The sequence below is a fragment of the Panthera uncia genome (genome assembly GCF_023721935.1).
Source record: "Panthera uncia isolate 11264 chromosome C1 unlocalized genomic scaffold, Puncia_PCG_1.0 HiC_scaffold_3, whole genome shotgun sequence".
Lineage (NCBI taxonomy): Eukaryota > Metazoa > Chordata > Mammalia > Carnivora > Felidae > Panthera > Panthera uncia.
The window spans coordinates 9,639,517-9,660,736 of record NW_026057584.1 but is presented as its reverse complement, the minus strand read 5'-3'; the positions used below and the strand labels follow the sequence as shown (position 1 = coordinate 9,660,736).

The window sequence follows — 21,220 nt, the reverse complement described above, 5'->3', positions numbered from 1 at the left end:
CACCAGTCATTTAACAGAGGTTCGTTGAATAAAACAAGAATAAGGGAAGGCCAGAACCCACGCCAGCACCCACACGGCTAACTCAGCTTCGGAGCCTCACGGTGCACTAGCAACTCCGGAGAGCTTTATCAGTATGTGCACGGGATGGGGAGCATGTCCTGAAGACTCTCAACTGACAGGTCTGATTTAGAGCCTGGCCCAGCTCCAAGGTGACTGCACAGCCTCGAATGGAAACCCCTCCTCTGTGAGACATATCCTGTGTCCATGTTCACAGTCTCGTTATTCCTTCACGTTTCAAGGTCCTGCCAGCTCAGACCATAAATTAGATATTCGGCTAATGACAAGTTAGTATCAGAGTTTATATGCTGCATCCACAGTCCTGGTGAAAAAAACGAGAGTTCCCTTATAGATCATTGTAAATAATTGGCCTTATTTTATTACCATAGTTACTTTTAAAAAGTGCCTATACTAGTTCAAGCGATAAGATGCAATCCACCAAATGTTTGACTCTAACTTTGCCAACAGTGATCTACCAGGCTGGATGCGGTGGCACCTAGGGGATCCACTTCCATCCCTTCGTTAGTTTTCCTCTACGGCAGTAAATGGCATCTGCGTTCACCCCAGACTCCAAAAAACCTTGGCTCTTCTCTTCTTCACTCGCCACATTCCAACCCATCGTTGAACACTGTAAGCCCCACCCTCACAATATATTCTAAACCGGTCACCGCCATCGCCCCTCATCTGGGCTACTGCCAGCCCTCCTCTAGGGTCTCTGCACCGGCCAGCTTGGCGTCTCCTGTTCTAGGCTCACAGCGCTGACAGAGGCCTCCGTCTCTCGCAAAAGCAAAAGCTCGAGTTCTTCCACGCAGGTCCTCCGTGACCCCTCCTACAGCTGGACTCCGACCTCCAGCCAGTCATTCTGCGACAGGCCAGGTCTCCGTGTCAGGGCTTTTGCTTCTCAGTTCTTTTGCTAGACATACCCTTCCCTAAATGGTAATGGCTCACCTGTGCTCAAAGGTCCTCTTGGGCCACCCTCTCCCTTCCCCATCGTGATCCATCTCATTTAGATTTTTCTTCATCACGCGGCCTAACATATACATGTTAATAATATTATTATTAACATAATAATAATTATTACATAATAATATGTAGTAAGGAAGTGCGTACTGGCCTTCCCAAACTGAACAAAGTTCTGAGATGGTAGGAATTTTGTATGTTTTGTTCTTCACTGAATACTGGGTAGTGGAGGTGAGGAAGAAGGGGAAAAAAGAGAAGCAGAGAAAAGAAAAAACTGCAGTAACATCTGATATCCACCAGAGGGCAGTTTAGAGCTGCTTAACTTTTTCTCCCTTTAGCTTAATTATCCTAGGCGAAAGAGAAATCACAAATCAGATCAAATTCCTTCATCCAAATAATACTGTTCTTTCTAAAGGCAAAACAGACTTAAAATATTAAATGCCCTGGGTATCACTATAAACCCGTCACCACAGCAAATCTCTGTGAGGGTGGAAGGAACAGGTCGAAGCTGCTCTGGCATGGGGCGCCCGGGGGGCTCAGTTGGTTGGGCCTTGGACTTTGGCTCAGGTCATGATCTCGCTCTTTGTGAGTTCGAGCCCCACATCCGGCTCTGTGCTGACAGCCCAGAGCCTGGAGCCTGCTTCGGATTCTGTGTCTCCATCTCTTTCTGCTCCTACCCCACTCGTGCTCTGTCTCTCTCTCTCAAAAATAAATAAAAACATTAAAAAAGAAAGAAAGAAAAAGACGCTCTGGCAATTCTTCCCAAGCCCTGCGCTGGCCAACAGGGCTGCTGTTCGCAACCTGATCTTTCCAGGCATCTTTGTTCTACTCAGCCACTCCAGTAAAAAGGTAGGGAGTTTGCTTTTGCTTCATTTGTCTTTAAAGGAAAGAAGAGCATAAAGCTTTAGAAATAAAAACAGAGAAGACCAAGTTCTGACAACTTGTCTTACTCGAAGCGCTGCGAGTCTTTTTCTTTCAAAAGCTAACCCTTATGTACCAGCAATTACCATGTGCCACTGTTCTGTTCTGAGTGTTTTTCACACCTTAGCTCATTTAGTCGTTCTAACATGATGAAAAAGGTCCATTTCTTACACACTTGTTGAGGCATCACCACGGAGTTTACGTAACGTGCCCAACGTCACGGTCAGTCAGTGCTGGCACCAGGCTCCACAGTCCATGTTCCTAACGCTTCACCGCCCCAGAGGCTGGTCATTTGTAGCCCCAGCGAATCCTGAGGCTTGAAGACTCTCTGAGCCCAGAGACGGGTTTGGTTCTTCCCTGGCTCACCAAGCATCCTTGTTCAAGCTAGGGCCCATTTTGATTTGACACTGTGAATTAGGATTCTTCTGGAGCTACTCTGAAGTCTTCCGAAAGGTCACCTGCAGACTTGTATAGCTGAACAGGATTTATGACCTGACACCCTTTGTATCTAAAAAGACAGTACTCCTCCCAACCCCTGTTCCCCACTGAAGTCAGCTCCTGGAATCTTTTCCAGCGTCAGTAGGTAGGACCATCCATGAAGATTATAAGCTCATGATTTCTGCATCAGTAATTCATTCTTGATGATCCTCAGATCAATGTGATGCTACTCTGAACTTGTTTAGGTTCCATGTAAGATGCAATCTGAAGAGAGGCACAAAGGATGAGAGAGGAAAGGAAAGACATTCCTGGCAAGAAAACAGTATGGTGGAGTAAAAAACTAGAAAGCATGTGAAAATAAATTCGGTAAAAGAAGTCAGAGCTGGAGCAGAGGTCTTGCAGTTTTATGAAGAAGAAACGTGGGCACGTAAACATCTAAATCCTGTATCCTCTGAGCAAGTGGCCCAATCACCTTGGAATCAAAACTCGATCCCAATTTCTTATCCCAGCATGCAAGGCCTTGCCCCAGTGTTCCCTCACCCCATCACTTCTGGAGTCGGTACTCACTTCTGCTGCTTACCACACCACCAAGCCCAATCCTTTGCTCAAGCCACAGTATTTTTTGGTCCCTTAATGCTCCCACTCTCTTCCATGAAGGTCTAACTCTATGGCCTACTGGTCCTCATGGCTCCCAGGACAGTTGTACTTGTGTGAAAGCCTCGTTCTCTTGACACCTATATCACTCATCAGCCATATACCTTTGTCCTAGGACTTCCCAACTACACTGTAATATCCTTTGACCTCTGTAATCCTTTGACCTCTGCTATAACCTGTATCACTAGGGCGCCGTATACTTCCCAGTACAGAAGTACTTAGAGTTTTAATTTTGATGACCGAAGACTCTCAAGTTATCTTTTCAAAAGCCTTAAGGAGAAGATGAAAATGCTTAAGAAAATGAGTGAAAATTCAAAGTCATACTTAAAATTACTTGCATACTACAGGTCATACTGTAGACTATTAGAGACTGTGCTATAACCCACATTTTATAGATAAGAAAACCGAGAGGCAGAGAGACTGGCTATTAGAAATAATTGGTGTAATAGAAGGTTTGGATATTTTACGTCTCTAAGAGTTTCAGAAGTCTGAAAATTCTGAAGTTTTGTCTTAAAAATATTCAGGGGAAAGAGGGAGGAAAGTATCCCCAAGAAACTCCGTATTTCATAGTAAAAAGAGACAGAAAATAAGTATTTGGTGTACTGTCCTGGCTGTTTAAAAGCATCTCAAAAGAAATAAATGACAAAGATTAGAAAGGAAGTAAAACCATCTTCTTTCACAGCCAACACAACTGTCTAACAACACAGATCAGTAAACTGCACCTCTGGCCCACTTCCTGTTTTGTACAATCTGCAATCTAAGAATGGTTTTTACAATTTCAACGGTTGATAGAAAAATCTTGAATATTTCACAACATGTGAAAATTGTATGAACTATAAACTTCACTGACAAAATTTTATTGGAACACGGCCAGGCACATTTATATACGTACTGTCTATGGCCACGTTCACGCTTGTGCAAAGGCGAAACTGAGTAGCGGTGATGGGAGGCTGCAGGGCCCACACCACCTGAATCTGGCCCTTTATAGAAAAGTTTCCCAAGCCCTGGAATCCTAAGTGATGTATCACAAAGTTATTACAACTGGGGTGCTTGGGTGGCTCAGTCGGTTAAGTGCTGACTTCAGCTCAGGTCACGATCTTGTGGTTCCTGAGTTTGAGCGCCATGCTGGGCTCTATACTGAAAGCCTGGAGCCTGCTTTGGATTCTGTGTGTGTGTGTGTCTCTCTTTCTCTCTCTGCTCCTCCCCCACTCATGCTCGTGTGCACGCGCTCTCTCTCTCAAAAATAAAATAAATATTAAAAAAAAATTTTAAGTTATTAGAATAATTAAGTTTAACAAGGTCGAAATGTGAGGGTCAGGGAAAAATTTCCTGGGATATATAAAAGCACAAACTAGAAAAAAAGAATCGATGACTTGGATTTTATCACAATTAAAATCTTCTGCTCTTCCAAAGACCTTTCACGGGGAAACTGAAAGATGAAGTACAAACTGGAAAATATCTCTAAAACACCTATCTCATGAAGAACTTGTGTCCAGAGTAATGAAAAACTCAACAACTTAATCATAAAACCCAATGATGAAAAAGTGGACAGAATGCTTGGGACACTTCTCCAGAGAACATGCATGAGTGGCGAATGAAAATATCATTAATCCTCAGAAAAGTGCAAATACAACACATTAAGACATCACTACAAACCCACCAAAATACCCCAAATTAAAAAGACAGTACCCAAGGGCTGGTGAGTATGTGAAGCAATTGAAATTTACACACTCCATCGCTGGTGGGAATGGAAAATGGCAAAGCTACTTTGGAAAACAGTTTGGTGTTTCTCATCAAGTAAAAACATGTCCTACTAAATAACTTATCAATTCATCCCTGAACTATTTACCCACAAGAAAAAAAAAAAAAAAAACCTAGGTCTACAAAGACTTGTACACAAATGTTCATAGCAGCATTATTCAGAAGTATCAAAAACCAGAAACTAGGGGTGCCTGGGTGGCTTAGTTGGTTGAGTGCCTGACTCTTGATTTCGGCTCAGGTCATGATCTCACGGTTTGTGAGTTCGAGCCCTGCGTCAGGCTCTGCGTGGACGGCACGGAGCCCGATTGGGATGCTCTCTCTTCCTCTCTCTCTGCCCCTGCCCCACCCGTGCACACTCGCACGCTCTAAGAAACTAAAAAAACAAAACAAAACAAAACTGGAAACTAAAATGTGCATCCCCTAGTGATTGAACATTTTGTGAGATATCCCTACCATAGACTCATACTAGTGATAAAAGGAAACAAACTGATATATGGAACAACAGGATGAATCTGAAAAGCACTACGCACTAAGTGCTAGAAGAATGACACAAATGGCTACACACCACAGGTGTCCACTGCCTACTGCACTGCGAAAAAGACAAAACTATGGGACAGAAAACAGACCAATCAATGGTTGCCCGGGGGTGGGGGTGGGGGTGGGGGTGGGGTGTGTACATTTGGCCACGAGAATTTGTACAATTAGAACTGGATGTGTTAAAAGTGTGCATTTATTACATAGGTTATCTATTTTGGTAAACGTAAATTTTTAAAAAGGCAGTTCAAACATTCTGAAAGATATGGCTTAAAACACTCTTCCACTTTATCAACCTAACAACTGCACAAACATCTGTTCTTAGGCAAGAAAAAAAACTCTCTTAATATACAACTGAACTTTGGAAAATGGAGAGCTTAGATCACCAGCAGAGCACATCTCCAGTTTCCAGATAAATTTCCCAACCGTCTTTTAGAATTTCAGAGGACCAACAAACTCTTACGAAAGCACAAACGAAGCTGAAAAGCGTCAACACTCATAAGCTCACCTCATTCTCATACTGGATTTCTAACCTGGGCCGCGAGCCCGCCCCAGCCCGCATCACAGACCCGGCTTGTTTCAGCCGCCCCTCCCGGTTCAAAGTACGCTAAAAAAAAAAAAAAAAAAGAAAGAAAGAAAGAACAAGGGTGAAGAAACTAGACTCATATTACACTATAATAAACAGGTAGCATTTATCGAAGTGCAAAAAAAAAAAAATCAATTCGGTTGTTTTAACTGTTTCTTTAAAGCACGCCTCAGAAAGGGGTAAGAGAGTGGCCACACGGCTACAAACACAGACAGCGAGGCTACATGGGAAGTGTCCTCTTGAGCCCACGACAGGTTCAGAAAATTCAAGGTGGAGAAGAAAGGATCTCTGTGACCTTGCCCAAGACCAGTGCAAGTCAGGGCTGCAGCTGCATGAACCACCCCCCAGGCACACGTACATTGACGTAATGGAGAAATAGGTATGGGGGTGGCTGGTGACACAGGTGAGCGGAAACTTCCTGGTTCCGACCTGCAGAAACTACAAACATCTACTCAGGAGATTCAGGAGGACAAGAGAGGTCCTGATAGATTTCCAAATCCCATCAACACCACTGTTTACTCAATCCTAATGACACAAGTAAAAATAGAAATAGCAAAGCTTAAAAAAAAAAAAAAGTACTTTTTTGTTTCTGCTTCTCATTCCTTCTAACTCCTCTTCTAATGTTCATTACTAATGGCTCTCATGAGTCTTGGAGTGAAAGGTTTTGGAAGGACAGACCTGAGTAAGAATCTTCAGCACAAAAGAGGAAGATAAAAAGGCAGTGCAGGGTCAGCAATGTTGGATGGGGTCTCTGCAGGAATGGCTCAGAGCAGTGTGGTCAGATCTACGAATGTGCAGCCAAGATGAGAAGCCCAGGAAAATGAGATCAACGGCACAGGGGCTGACTGGGCTTGAGCCGGGAATTACACCATGAATCCTGTTTCAGTCATTTCTGATCAGAGTGATTTGTGAAGGGAAGAAAGTGGATCTGATTAATTCTACCTACTGCATAAAGCATCAATTATAAAAGGGAGGCTACAGTTTGAGTTCGTAATTTAAAAAGGAAAAGAATCCTCAGTAAGAGAAGACGAGATTCTTTGTTGGCACAAGAGAGGAAAAAGAATTGCAGAAATTATTTCAGAAACAGGAAGAAGGGACTCTTAACTGCCGGGTGAAGAAGAACCACAAAGAGCCCAGTTCCAAGAGCTTGAGAGTAAAACATCCAGGTGAGAAATCAGACAAGCCAAGAGATGGCTGTGGCTGAGCGACGGCCCTGTGCCAACAGGCACGTTCAGGTGCACCCCATTTCTAGTTTCCCCATTACTTTCCAAAGGCCGGTTTGGTTTATCTTTGAATATCTGGGGGGAGAAACTTACTTTTTTTCTATCCAATCTAGGTGCAACTCTGCTATCTTGAGAATCAGACTGGTTGATTTCTGGGTTGGTGTCAAGTAATCTCTGCATCGCTCGGTCCCGATCAAACGCAGTCACGTAAAAAAGCATTTGCCGGGTATCAAAAGGGAAGAAAAATGGGCTGTAAAAAGATGCGATATAGATGATCTGAATTAGAATCAGAAACCATACAAACCCTTGTATTAGAAACAAGTTTTAATACGATACAGAATAATAATTGTAAACATAACCAAAAATGGTCTAGGCAAACTAATTTTGAACAATTTTCATAATTCTTTCATGAAATGTCTAAGCGATCAAGTAATAATGTATTAAGTAGTTTTTTGCTGTGAAATCTGAAATCCAACTATTCAAATCAGGTCTATTCAAGATTATCTTTGATCTACCCAAAGACCTTCAGGATGCATAACACGACTAGAGAAATTTTAAATTTCAAATATAGTTTTAAGCCTGGTCACGTTTCACTGCCATCCCATCCCCATACCACATATACACAAATAACAGACAATGGCTTTACTAGTTCACGATTTTCCTCCCAGCTTTGGCATTTCTAAGTCACTCAAGCATGCCAAACGGCCATGCTGATTGCCAAAGAACGAACCCTACGGTAACACAGATTCTATTGCTTGATGATGGAGGATTTTGGTAGTTCTTGACACGGAGCGGCTAAAAGCACTTCCTTTGAAGACCCCGATATTCAACATCTGTTCTGTCCAATACAGGTAGGCACCTAAAGATGTGGCTATGTGTGACTAAAAACTAATTTCTAATTTACTTAATTTTAATTGATCTAAATGTAAACAACTGTGTGTGGCTACCGACTATCATACCGATCAGTGCAGTTCTATGGTCTCTGAGAATGTAAGTCTGGGCCCAAACAGGCACAGAAAAATCAACTGACTATACCTTTGGAGTCCGCATTTTGTGATGACAGGGGATTTTACTCTCCTTAAAGATCCTTGTGTACTTTCCTATTTCACACACATAGATACACACTGCCACAAAGATCTCGTACGAGCCCCAGCTAGCCTCCTCTGGATGCTAGAGCCACACTGAATATTCAAGCAAGCTGTCATCAGATATGATAACGTCACTTAAACACATTTAAACAGGTTCATCAAAGACTATGCTTCTGTGACAAAATGTGTAAAGACCAACACAACGATAACACTCCCAAAGTCGCCGTTTCAGAAATGATCGTCTTACCAGGTTTTTCCCAGTTCAGTCAGCCATGTTGGGATGTTTCCGGTCATGATCACTAGAGGATCTTGAAGCTGCCTGTTTGCTTTTGCTGTCAACTTACTGTTAATAAATTCACTAGTTGGAATAATCTCCTTGCACATTGCATTCTGTAAAATGTTAAAAACAAACAAACAAACCCAAAAACAAAAAGGTCTGCATGCAGGAAAACATTAGGATTATACCCACTAACTCTTTCTTCACCTCCAAATATGTACCCAGAGTGCCTGGATTCCAGCCGGTTCCCAACATACAATACACAGCTTCCCACAGGAGTGTCCCAATCTAAACGACAACTTCTACAATGCCCAGCGGAATGGCCGAACTGCTACAGGGCACCAGTACTGTCCCAGTCACTGATGCGGCAGCTAACGCTCATGCGAGGCCAATTCCTTCATTCTGCTTTGTATTGTATAAATATCAAAGGTAGTACTTCACTTTCACTTCATTTTTTACTTAATATGTATTTTAACTTAGGCAAATGGAACTTTTGTTTGATGGAGAAAGAATTTTAACTATGTAAATTCACATTCATATTTCTTGTTGCAGCCTACCTTAATAAAGTTACAGCTAGGAAAACATTAATCCAAAATTATAGGCCAGCAACGAAAAGTGGGGAGGGGCGCCTAGGTGGCTTAAGTTGGTTGAGCGTCTGACTTCAGCTCGGGTCATGATCTCACAGTTCGTGACTTTGAGCCCCCCATCGGACTCACTGCTGTCAGGCTCCTCTGTCCTTCCCGTCCCTGATCTGTCCCAGCTTGTACTCTCTCAAAAAGAGTAAATAAACATTAAAAAAAAAAAAAAAAAGTGGGGGAGAAGCTCCCACTGTGAATAAATTGTATTTCACTGGGCTATGATCCCTGCATTTAACCGAATCATTATTTCTGTTTCTAGTACAACAGAAATTCATCAACTACTAGACAGCAAACTATGGGTAGTGTGCCGTGAACACCACACCACGGGAACCAACATCAGCGGGCCACATTACTCACATCATACAAGTAATACCAGTATCGACTGATGGCATGTAGAACTCTTAAAAGAAGAATCACATCTAACGACGGGTCTTCAAAAGTTATATTTTCAGGTGGCGTGGATATGAGGTAAACTTCTAAAGGATTTGATACCGATGGGCACACTCCATCTAGAGGGCAAAAGATCAAAGTTAAGTTTGATCAAGGTTACAAAGGCTATGCCAGTGGCACTGGTGTCCCCTTATCACACCTAAAATAGTAAGCACAAGCTGTGAAGATGTAATGTTTGGTATCTTATTAGGGTATTGATAGCTTGAACATTTTTTCCCTTTTATCTTATACCAAAATCATCCAGGCTTATAAGAATTTCACTTGCCTCCCATATCAACATAAACACTGACTGACTCATACGCATTTCCTCTTTCAACAGAAACAACAGCTAATAATAAAATAGTTGGGAAAGAATAAAGACAAAAGGACAAAATGTGTAAATTTAAATTCACAGATATAAATTTCTTGGATTTTTAATTTTTATATCCAGCTTATAATGGCCATGTAAAATAGACAAACACTCCTAATTGTAAATCTGTAAGAGATTTGGTTATTTAATTCAAGGCTTAGGATAGAAAAGACTGTGATGATTTCTGAGGGGATCTAGGATGCTTTTCTTCTTAGATTTCACTTAGTAGCAGCATGGTGGGGAAGGGGGTTGTGGGGGTGTGGACTGTTGCCATTGACTTTGTTACCATGCACAGGAATCAAAATCACAACATTATCACTACAGAAAACAAAGGGCAATTTCTAACACCAAAAACATAGAAATAAAAATTTCAAAATATAAACCCTTTAAAAAAGAACTTAGTTGTGGGGGAGGATGGGGGGGGGGGGGGGGGGAACCACAGCAACAACAAACCCCAAAAATATTTGTTACAATGTCCTTATTTCTGAGGACCAGAAAAATTTTCAGCAATTGACACCATTTAGTTTGGAAATCCCTGATAGGGATGGTCTCTGTGCAATGACCCTGCAGCCAATGCCCCGAGGCACTGCCACTACCACAGAAAAAACGTGGAGGGGGGGGGGTGAACGAGCACATGTAGACTGGAAAAAATACTACAAAGGAAAAGAGCTCAGACTGGGAGATGCTACTCCATTCAGTAGTCATCGTATTACCTGGCAAAACTTTTCATTTCTTCTAGAACTGTTAGAGTACAATAAATGACGAAAATGAAGGGCCTGCCTGACCACGATCAGTCTCTTCTTCAGTAAATGTGCTCTACTAATGAAATGTGTTTTAGCCTTCATGAAAACAAATTTTTCATGGAAAGAGTATCTGAGTCTTTTCCAATTTTCTTTCCAAATTTAATTTTGCAGATACTTAATTTTCCATTTGTGGTAATTTTGTATTTTCTAAATTATAAAGATTTGACTGCTAGGTATAAATCAGGACAAGAAGTCTACTGCCCCATGGCGATGGGTTTTCCCGTCCCTTGCACGAACTTACCGTGCCATAACTCATCATGCTTTTTTGCATTTCTGGGGGATGTTTTTGTTGGAGCTGTTTGGGCTCTTCCTCTTTTACCACCAACACAATCTTTATTACTTTCTTCATCCTCTCGCACGGGTTTGTACCTAAATCGATTGGAGAGTATGTAAACTAAATGTAGATCTTAAGAATAAAAACTGTTCTACAGGGGCCAAAGGGTGACCCACAGACACTGGAGTTTCTACAACTCTAAGACCTATCCAGTTTCTCTTGACTTCTGGGTCTGGAGAATTACCAACGGCACCGCTTCCAAAAAGAGACCACAAATAGACCACATTCCCAGGAGGGGCCACCTGAGGAACTCCGGGGGTGGTCCAGGGGAGAACAGATCTCTTTAATTAAATGTAAGTAGCAGACATTCATTCACAATGTGGGAAGCTGCATCCAAGTGCCTCTAAGGGCTTAAAGATGCCAAGCTGCTCATCACCCAAAGGAACTTCATCTTATGGAGATGTTTCTGTCTTATTTAAAGATCTGAAATTGAATCTAAAAAGGTGATGTAAGCTAGGATTACTGCCCTTGAACAAACACGTTTTCTAGTAGACATAACGAAGGTAAGCACACACATACGTACGTGCATGCGTGTAGGCATTCATGCGAAGTATTTGAAGTGGCTTTTGATAATAAAACGTAGGATTCGGGTCTCCTCCCCTCACTTAGGCCAGCCATTCATATGAATTCCCAAAACACACAAACGGTAACAAAGCTGATGAAAACCGAACGAAGTCATTTTACTTGCCATATTGTATGAGTCTTTGTCCAAATACCAGCTCTTCCCAGAGGATTGCTCTCATCGTCTGTGGACTCCCTTTCATCTTCAGCCTGTATACTGAACTGTCGGACTGCCTGATACACAGTCATGTTATACGGGAGCAAGTGTTCTCCAATGTAAAACTGTAGCCGGTGTCTCACATTTCCTGAATTTAAGAACTGAGCAGCCTAAATGAAGCAAAAGAAAATCCAGTGAAGCTACAGGCCCTGAACTTCACCCATTACAACATGGTGAGAACAGCACCTTACCAGAGACTCGTCTATTTCCTCATCAGAGCCATCATCATCACTGTCTTCATCATCTTCTCTTACTCTTCCATACCCTAAGGATGCAAGAAGGCTGTTAAATTTCTAGCAACTTTACATGCCAGGGCCCACACATACCAGTTAAACTAATATGCTCTTAGAAAAACACGTGTATACTACACCTTGACCTATGAAACAGAAGGATTCAAGAAAACGGTCACATACAAAATGCCATTCCCACTACATTACATTCCAGCTGACTGTAAGCAGTCAGCTCCTAGGAAATTTACCACATTTCCACATACTCCGTATTAAATAAATGATGGGAAGCCGAGTTCCTGAAGCTAGGTTTGAACAGAAGTAGTAATACAAGGGAAATCATTTATACGTCCCCCAATATTCCCAGCCCACATGTACGTATGGAAACAAAACACACATATAGGGAAAGTACCTCTGACCACAAGGTATCTCTCGATAGCTTGTACCAAAGCCAGGGGATCAATCTTGACAGGCCCACCCTTCCACTGTTTCACATTTGCACAGTCTGGATGTCTTTGTAACTGGCATTTTAACTGATGGGTGTTGAAAAATTTTAAAGCCTGTGATCCTCTGTTGAGAGAAAAGCTCAAGATAATTTGTGAAAAAAAGTTATTCTATTATTTTCAAAATCAACATAATAATTCACACAAAAGCAAGATAATACAAACCGCATTTTTTAAGGCACAAAATAAGCACTTACTTACCAGTTACGTAAATAGTGAAGTCAGCAATTTGACTTACTTAGTAAAGTTGTTAAAGTAAGAAATAAAAGAGGGTGTGTATGCACGCATATGAGAACATTAAATCATCATTCTCTGTCCTACCATAAATCCAAGCGGGCAGAAATCCCTCCCCACCAAGATTTAGCCATTTCTCTAGAATAAACATTCCGCAAGCACTGTGCGTGCTCACTTCCGCAGTATTTTGCCACTGCGTAACTAAATTCTATGGATTTAAAAACAAAAGAAAAAGCCCTCTTTTTTGCTTTCAAATGCTTCTGCTACAAAATTACTTTAAAAACTACCCTTTACAATTTACTTCACTATATTCTTTTGAATGAAGCAGTTCAAGAGCTACACCAGTCTGACCCTGGAAATGAGAATTAATCGCTCATTTCTGAAAAAGGGCTGACAACATCAAGACACAGGCAGGCTTAAGATGCAGTTCTCTTTAAGATTCCAGAAGGCATGCAAACTGGGGTACTGGAGAGGAATATTGCATTAAACGGATACATATGTAAACATACACACTTTACACAAATCTGGGTGAAAATGAAAAACGTCATGGTTTTCTCAGGCATAGATGAGATGCCCCCCCTTGTTTCATAAAATCCTCCAGTAGGATGATTAAAACCGAATACCACTTTCTATATTAGTTTGCAAAGCCAGAAAAAGCTCTAGCCCACACTGCTCCCTCTATCTGATCCAGTAATGCATATTGTTTCAATTCAATCACAAATTTAAATGTTTTCAAAATACATCAGACTGTGTATTTTTAAACCAAACTGATCTCAGGGGCACCTGGGGAGCTCAGTTCTTAAGCATCCGACTCTTGCTTTTTGGCTCCGGTCATGATCTCACAGTTCCTGAGATGGAGTCCCGTATGGGGCCGGCACTGGTAGCACGGAGCCTGCTGGAGATTCTGTCTCCCTCTGGCCCTACCCTGCGCACACATGTTCGCACTCTCTCTCAAAATAAATAAACTCAAAACAACCAAACTAATTTCTTATTTTGTATGCTTCCAGTCATGACATTCTAGAAACCTTATAACATTCCATAAAATACAATAATGAACCTTTACAGTGAATTCTTTCTGTAGCACTTCATGAGTCCAGTAAAAGTACTATATTATAGAAAAAAATAGAAAGTTTTATTAAAACAAGAAAACTTCAAAATAAACTTATTTGTTAAAACCCATCAAAGGTATAATCACATCACACAGGAAATCACAATACTGCACAGAATGCAAATATTTTATCATCCATGCCTGTAAAATTCACGGAGAAGCATTCTATATGAAAGTAATGGAACACTAAGCTTATTACAGGTTGCCAACACAGTCATTGGGTTATAGATTTCCAAAACACCACGTTAAAAAAACACAAGGGGTGGATTTTAAATATAAAAAAGTATTTTTCTTTAGCCATTACAACCAAATGGTCTTTGGGCAGATGAAGATATTACCAGACCTCTTGCCACTTTACCTCAACAAAATTAAGCACAAAGTCCAATGGCAAGGGCACACCCAAGCCATGATTCTTACCTGCCTCCTGTCCCATTCCCACTGGGGAAGTCATGTACTTTGACTGGAAACTGTTCCATCTGGCTGAGGCAGTTGTTCATCTTGTGAACTAATGCCAACAAAGGTGCATTACCCACTGGTTCTACTCTTCCAATGGGCTCTTCTCCAGGAAGCTGAAGTTATAAATAAACCAATCGGTTAAGCAAGGCCTCCTGAAAATGGAACACTGCTCAACAAGGAAATTTAACAGGCAGTTTTACAGAAGAGAACCATTCATTTATTCTCTTTTATCTCTTGATACACTTGGTTGGAATGGTTACTTCCAAATAAATCATTTCAAAATAGAGACGCTTTTTGTGCAGGTCCACAATCCTTTATTCCTAGCTCCTAGGTCCAAAGGGCTTGAAAACACTACTTGTGTGGTGGTGAAACCTGACCCAGACACAAGGCTATCTGCAGTCTTTACGTTTATTTGGTAGGAATATTCACATGCTTTGCTGCAAAAACATTTAATGTGTGTGGAGTGTTATTTATCCACTGGGGATATCAGGTAATATCTATGTACTGTATTGAAGAACTTGTGAAAACCATCCAGCGCCAAGGAGTTTCAGGTAAGAGATTACATACCTACCTGTACATAATCTTAGGCATAGTATAAAACCACATCCAGTGTTGCTACACATCTAATGCATCTCTAACAAATACCAACTCTGCTTCAGGTAGCTCAAGTTAAAACAATACAAGCGGGGTGCCTGGGTGGCTCAGTCAGTTAAGTGGCAAAGTCTTCATTTAGGCTCAAGTTATGATCCCAGGGTGGTGAGATGGAGCCCCACATTGGGGTCCATGCTGGGCATGGAGACTGCTTGAGCTTCTCTTTCTCCCCCCTCTCTGCCCCTCCCCTGCTCCCTCGCACGCTCTCTCTCAAAACTAACAACTAAACAAAAAAATTAAAATTTGAAAAAAATAAAACAAGAAATGCTCAAAATGACTACAAACACTGAAAGGAAGGCACAGTGAAGTAGTTTCCACTAACACACAGAATCATCCTTAGCCCTACTACACAGAAGATCCAGAGACATCTCCAGGGATGCCTTATCTCAAGTAGTTGTCAACAAGTAGAATGATGTTAAGTCAATATTGCCCAAGAATAGGTACATTCTTGCTCTTACCCACTGAGGCTGAAGGTAGGGGAGCCTCTTTGTGGCCTCTGCTCTTGTAATCCAGATTGTAAGTGGTGACTAAGTACTCTCGAATACAACTGTTAATACTGCATTTCATATGCAAAATGGAAATGTCCACTCTATCTTACGTCTATAGTTACGTCTATATTACGTCTATGATATGTTTACTGTATTTCCACTACAATATGTTTAAAAACAAATATTGAGCATAAACACATTCACAAGTGAGAGACTACTATTAACGACTGGGCTTACAGGAAAAACAAAGACTCAGCATAACATGGATCATAAAAACTGTGGCACTCGCACCATTAAATCACCATTCTGTTGCTTTACTAGTGTATGTGATCTATAAAAGACCAAGGAATCCAACTGTGTATCAGAAGCTAGAAGCTTTACCTGAGTGTCTTGACCAGCACCTAATGGAAATCACGGAGATGAAAACACACACATTAGTGAGCAAAGATTCCCGTAATAACATACACAAGCATTATAGACAACTTACTGGTGAAGAAAAGAATACATGAAGGAATCTCTTTAATCTGATCTCTCTGCTCACAGCATCCTTTTCACTTTTAGATGTCAAGTAAAGCAACAGCTGCTTCACGAATCCACTATGCTGGATTTCAAATGATGAAACGTCTGACTCTGAGACTATGCTACGGATTTCTACAAGGCACTCAGCTCCACCATCCACCTGCAAGAGTTGGGAAGAGTATTTCTATATTGATTTAAACAGTCCTTACTAAATGCACAATTTACACTTCCCCCAAAGGAACAGAATACATTCTCAACACCTTTAAAAAAGAAGGCAGGGGAAGTGATGCATTCTTGGTAGATCCTTGGAAAATATGATCTTAACCAGCATCCACACTACTAACATAGAAAAGTCTCACACTCAACCGATGTAAAACAAACAAAATAAATAAAGACAAACGATGAGAATATAAATTGAGGGGTAAAGAGAACACCAGAAGGAGAAGATTAAAACAGAATATGAAGTGTGGCTTTAAATTAATACATTTAAAACCTAGACGAAATGGACAATTTCTTGCAAAACATGTACTACTCAAATCGCTCAGGGTGCACAAAAAAATGTAAAAAGGCTAAGAATCAGATGAAATTTAAACAGTTTATTCAACCTCCCTCTTCAACTACTATGAGACCCAGTTAGGTTAGGGAGGGTCCCATCCACTCTAATACCCAGAGTTGAGGAGATATACTCAAGGGACATTTCTCGAGTCTCTTCTTTTGTCAAGAAATACGAGTTGTGAAGAGAACAAAGTCAAGGAAGAGATTTCCCAGTACCGTTAATGATAAAATGATGAAGCACGAAAGTCAAGGGACTCGTTACAGAAACGTCAGTGCTAGAGGTACACGTCTAGCTAAAAAGTTGATCTAGGACAGCAAATCCGGGGAAAGCCAGAGAGTCATCAAGGGAGGAACAGGAAGACAGAAGAGATGCCAAAAGAGACTGTGAAGGACCAGCAAGGTGCACCCAACGCGGTACCTGGAGGTTGAGTTGTTCGGTCGCAGCACAAAGTCTCTGGAGGACATTCAGTGCAGGGTTGCTTCCATCCATGTTCTCAGAACTGAAGTAACGTTCTACAAACTTATGCGCTTGTTCCTTAATCCAACCTTTAATTTTTTCTCTGCACAAAGGAAAAACAAGATATTAAATTTAGTCTCTGTGTACAAAAAGGATTTCAACTGTAACTACCCAAAGGCAAATTGCTGCTACATTTTTAAAAAACCCTCTTGGGCCTATGCTTATAGATTCCATGTTAACCAAATTTAAGTGTCATTTTGAAAATGGGTTAAGGTGTACTAGAGAAATGCACAGGTACTTAAAATATATTTCAGGTCATTACATGAAACATATACAAAAAGTTCTAACTCCCTGGAACTCTACCACATTAATAGTTTCCTTCCTAACTATTCGCCTGATAACAACTTGACATGACTGTTTCACTGGGTACAGACACACTTGCTTTGTCCTTTATTTGTGTTCCTTGGAGAGGTGAGGTAAAGAACTATAGACCAGAAACATGCACCTGTTAGATGTACAATTAACTGAAGCCTCGCTGCTTAAATGACAAATTCTGATGGCTTTAGAAATACACGTGCTTAATTATTATTAAATGCAATTCAGGAAAACAATAACCGACGCAACCAATCAACCAAACAAAAAGAGCCTGTTTCTTTGCCAGTGGAATCTGATTTTTAAAAATTTCTTGGTTGCAGAGGAAACAATCCATGTTGGCGTGCTACATCCAGAGTCAAAAGAACAACTCTAGAGGGTTTTTAAGAAATAATTGTTAATAGCCACAAACTGGTGTGTGAAACAGTTTAGCTGATACAGTTCTAAATTTCTTAAGACCAACCAACCGACCTCTACTCTAAGATCTTTAAGTCCTAATGTAAAGGGTAGAGGAAGGGGATCAGAGAAGCAGGTGAGTGTGTGTGCGTGTCTGTGTGTGCATGCAGAAAATGCCAGCTTTTACTTGTCTAGAATAAAACTGAGGAACAGGTTCCACGGGGAGAATTTATTTGGTTTTGAACGTCTACAGCTCCCAACGAGAAATGTTGAAACATGTTTTAAGATGTAAGATCGAAATTCAGGACAAAGCCAGGCACGGAGTTCAAGAACTGAGAAATCTACTTCATCTTTGAGCAATACCACTACTGAGCATAAATTAAAGGTCTGTGTCCATGTTTCATCTCCATACAATACACGTGCTGACTGAAATAATGCTCAGTTTTGCTAATCCCAAGCACAGAAGCAATAGAGGATTCTCCCACTTCACCTATTATTGGAGATGGTGTCCTTTGAGGCAGCCCTGGCAAGACCACTGACTCCCGCGGTTCGTGCTGGTTCAATGTTGTTGCTGTTGGACTGTGCGCTTAACCTTCCCCACGTTTTTGGATTCAAGCTTGCCAGGAAAGAAGATTTAGGTGACTGAGTAGTGGTGGGGCTTTTAGCTATGAGAAGAAAAGGGAATAACGGTTAAACCACTTTAGCGTAACTGATGAAAACCAACTGAAATTTAACATTTCTGTTCTTATGAGATGAATTAGCTGAAACAACTTAGAACACTGAGTAAACTCAGGTGTACTTCAAAGCTCTCAGCAGCTTTCGTGAGATCCGTGTCTCTAACTGGTACCATCTTTCCCTCTGTCTTCCACCCCCACAGTGTCACCAAAGGAATTACCTTGATTGTCTACTTTGTCATCATCTCTTGGAGGTGAATACTTTGGCCTTCTTGGCCCTCGTTTTGGCAGTCGCTTTCTCTTTAGAACATCGCTTAATCGACTATCACATGAGAAAATATGGGAGAAGTTTAGCAATTACCACGATTTATTATCACTCACTGAAAAGCAAGCTAAAATGGCAGAAACAAGGAGCTGTAAAATACTGCCATAACGGTATTTTTCATTCAGTGATTACCTATTTAATGCAGACTCTGCTCCAGTCATGATCTAAGAGGTATAGAGACACAGAAGATGATGCATTCAGAAAAAGCTATTTGACTATACTGAGCTACTAAAAGTAAAACCAAATAGACTATTTGAATAATCCTGTGGTAAACTCTTACTATAAAATGTTGTACACGTACAGAAAAGTACATAAAACAAATTTACAGGCAAAAATAAAAATTTAAAAAGACCTACGCTATCAAACTAGAAATACAATGTTAAATCTGATCACCGTATTTCTTCCCTAACCTAAATGACAAGAAGTAAAATATACATGACATTGAGTGTTAATATTATCAAAATGCTTTCCTGACACTGCCCAAAGTAATTTCACGGTATACAACTGCCATAACATCCTAAATGAATTCATTTATAAATAGTTTAGGGATTAAAAAAAAAAACAAAACCTCGAAATTACCTATAAACAGATCAAATCATAGTATGAATAACCTATTCTGAATTAGAATACCTGAAATAGAACATACGTAGCCTGTCTTATTTTCACTATTCCTAACAGTAGAAATAGTTTGAAATTATCAAATGATTCTTAGAATAACAAAACCATGTAAGATAGATAAGATGGGAAAAATGTTCTGGTTCAGTTGGTCTGTGACCCACAATAAAATTAGAAAAATTTGAAAAAGTTTTAAAGTTCTTCCAATATCTGATGTCTATTAAAAACACTAATGTGTTTGGGGAGCCTGGGGGATCAGTTGGTTAAGCGTCCAACTTTGGCTTAGGTCATGATCTCACAGCTTATGGGTTCGACCCCTGCATTGGGCTCTGTGTTGACAGCTCAGAGTCTTGAGCCTGCTTCTGATTCTGTGTCTCCCTCTATCTCTGTACCTCCCTTGCTCATGCTCTGTCTCTCTCTCTCAAAAATAAACATTAAAAACAAACAAACAAAAAAACACAACAGTAATGTGTTTATGCTTGACAAGCAAAATGAGTGAACGTCCAGATATGTATGGGTAAAAAATTCCCCCTTTACAAATTTATATGAACTTTTCATTAGAAACCATATTAAAAAGAAACGGAACCACTTAAAACTCCAAAAGGTTCTTTCCGTTTTGTTTTGTTTTTTTTTAGAATTTTCAATTATTAGACTATAATCAAGTCTAATCCTTCAGTGGCTCAGAAACAGCGTCTTTCTCTGAGCTGCATCACATCTCACCAAGCTAGGGCACCATGCCTGCGGTAGCGGAAGTTACTACAGCAGCCAGGGGGAAGGAATGGGACTGGAAAGGAAGGAAGAAGAGAGGCAGGCGGACAAATCCAACTGGAGAACAGAGAAGGTGGAGGGTCTCCAGTATTGTTCAGGCCCAATCTCACAGGACTGGATCCATGACACAGGCACCACCCAAACCTAGAAGTTTCCTAAAATAACAGCCACTGTGTCAGAAGTCCCAGCGGGTAGTCCAAGTCCAAATGCCAAAATTCATACTTAAGCTAGAGCGGATAACTGCCACCAGGTGGCACCAAAAGGAGCTGGGATCCTCAGCTGGCCAGCTTCTTAGAACAATGCTACCTTGCAGTTCACAGAGGTTCGATTTTTGGACCTCACTTATTGACTATATGTTTCACCCAGATCCACGTTACAACTTAAAAGGAGTAAAAAGGAATATTACACGGAGTACACTCTGAATTCCAGAACCGAGTCTGGTTGATCATGCACCATTCTTACAGCCATATTAAGTTTCTGATGTCAAAGAAACAAAAACACTTTAGAGTATAATTTGTTTTAACCCAACAAAATGAAAGCTAATATGAGGGTTTGGTGGCGATGTTCTCAGTAGCACAGTACAACAAGGGGATTAAAAACAGATAAAGAGGTGGAAGCAGACACACTTAAGAACTCCCATTTTCCTTTATTAAGAGCAAAGTTCTCATCTGCCAATGGAAGATAAATGGGAAGTCGGGTTTTTTCCTGTACGTTCTAAAAATTCTAATTTTTAATATTTTTCATATGTCACTACTTGGATGTCTCAAACCTGGAAAGTATGCTACAATGCAGTAAATACTCGCAAGATCAGGGAATTAGAAATGAGGGCTCAAACCCTACATCTGTAAAAATCAGTGTGTGACTTTGGCACATCATTAACTTCTCTGAGCCTCAGCTGCCTTCACTGTCCCTGGAAATACCTAGTATCTCTTGTGGTTCCTAAACATGGCTTTGTAATACATGTTCAGTTTCTTCCCACCCATTCCCGTTAAAGGTCTAAGAAGATACAGACGGGAAAATA

The 21,220-nt window shown here is 40.8% G+C and overlaps 1 protein-coding gene across 20 annotated transcripts in view; it reads right to left on the bottom strand.

The window, feature by feature from the left end:
- TRIP12 (thyroid hormone receptor interactor 12) overlaps positions 1-21,220 on the bottom strand; it is a 138,801-nt gene that overhangs the window by 11,055 nt on the left and 106,526 nt on the right. For 15 of the 20 annotated variants that reach the window (XM_049614728.1, XM_049614724.1, XM_049614727.1 and 12 more), the window contains 13 exons: positions 18,713-18,813; positions 18,308-18,482; positions 17,011-17,152; positions 16,006-16,197; positions 14,341-14,492; positions 12,491-12,663; positions 12,043-12,116; positions 11,762-11,961; positions 10,981-11,108; positions 9,495-9,646; positions 8,470-8,612; positions 7,228-7,384; positions 5,834-5,932 (listed from right to left, as the gene is read on the bottom strand). In XM_049614728.1, coding sequence (XP_049470685.1) covers positions 5,834-5,932; positions 7,228-7,384; positions 8,470-8,612; positions 9,495-9,646; positions 10,981-11,108; positions 11,762-11,961; positions 12,043-12,116; positions 12,491-12,663; positions 14,341-14,492; positions 16,006-16,197; positions 17,011-17,152; positions 18,308-18,482; positions 18,713-18,813 — 1,888 coding nt within the window. The remainder of the gene's footprint in view (positions 1-5,833; positions 5,933-7,227; positions 7,385-8,469; positions 8,613-9,494; positions 9,647-10,980; positions 11,109-11,761; positions 11,962-12,042; positions 12,117-12,490; positions 12,664-14,340; positions 14,493-16,005; positions 16,198-17,010; positions 17,153-18,307; positions 18,483-18,712; positions 18,814-21,220) is intronic. The other 5 variants (XM_049614730.1, XM_049614731.1, XM_049614736.1 and 2 more) reach the window with 1 other exon arrangement.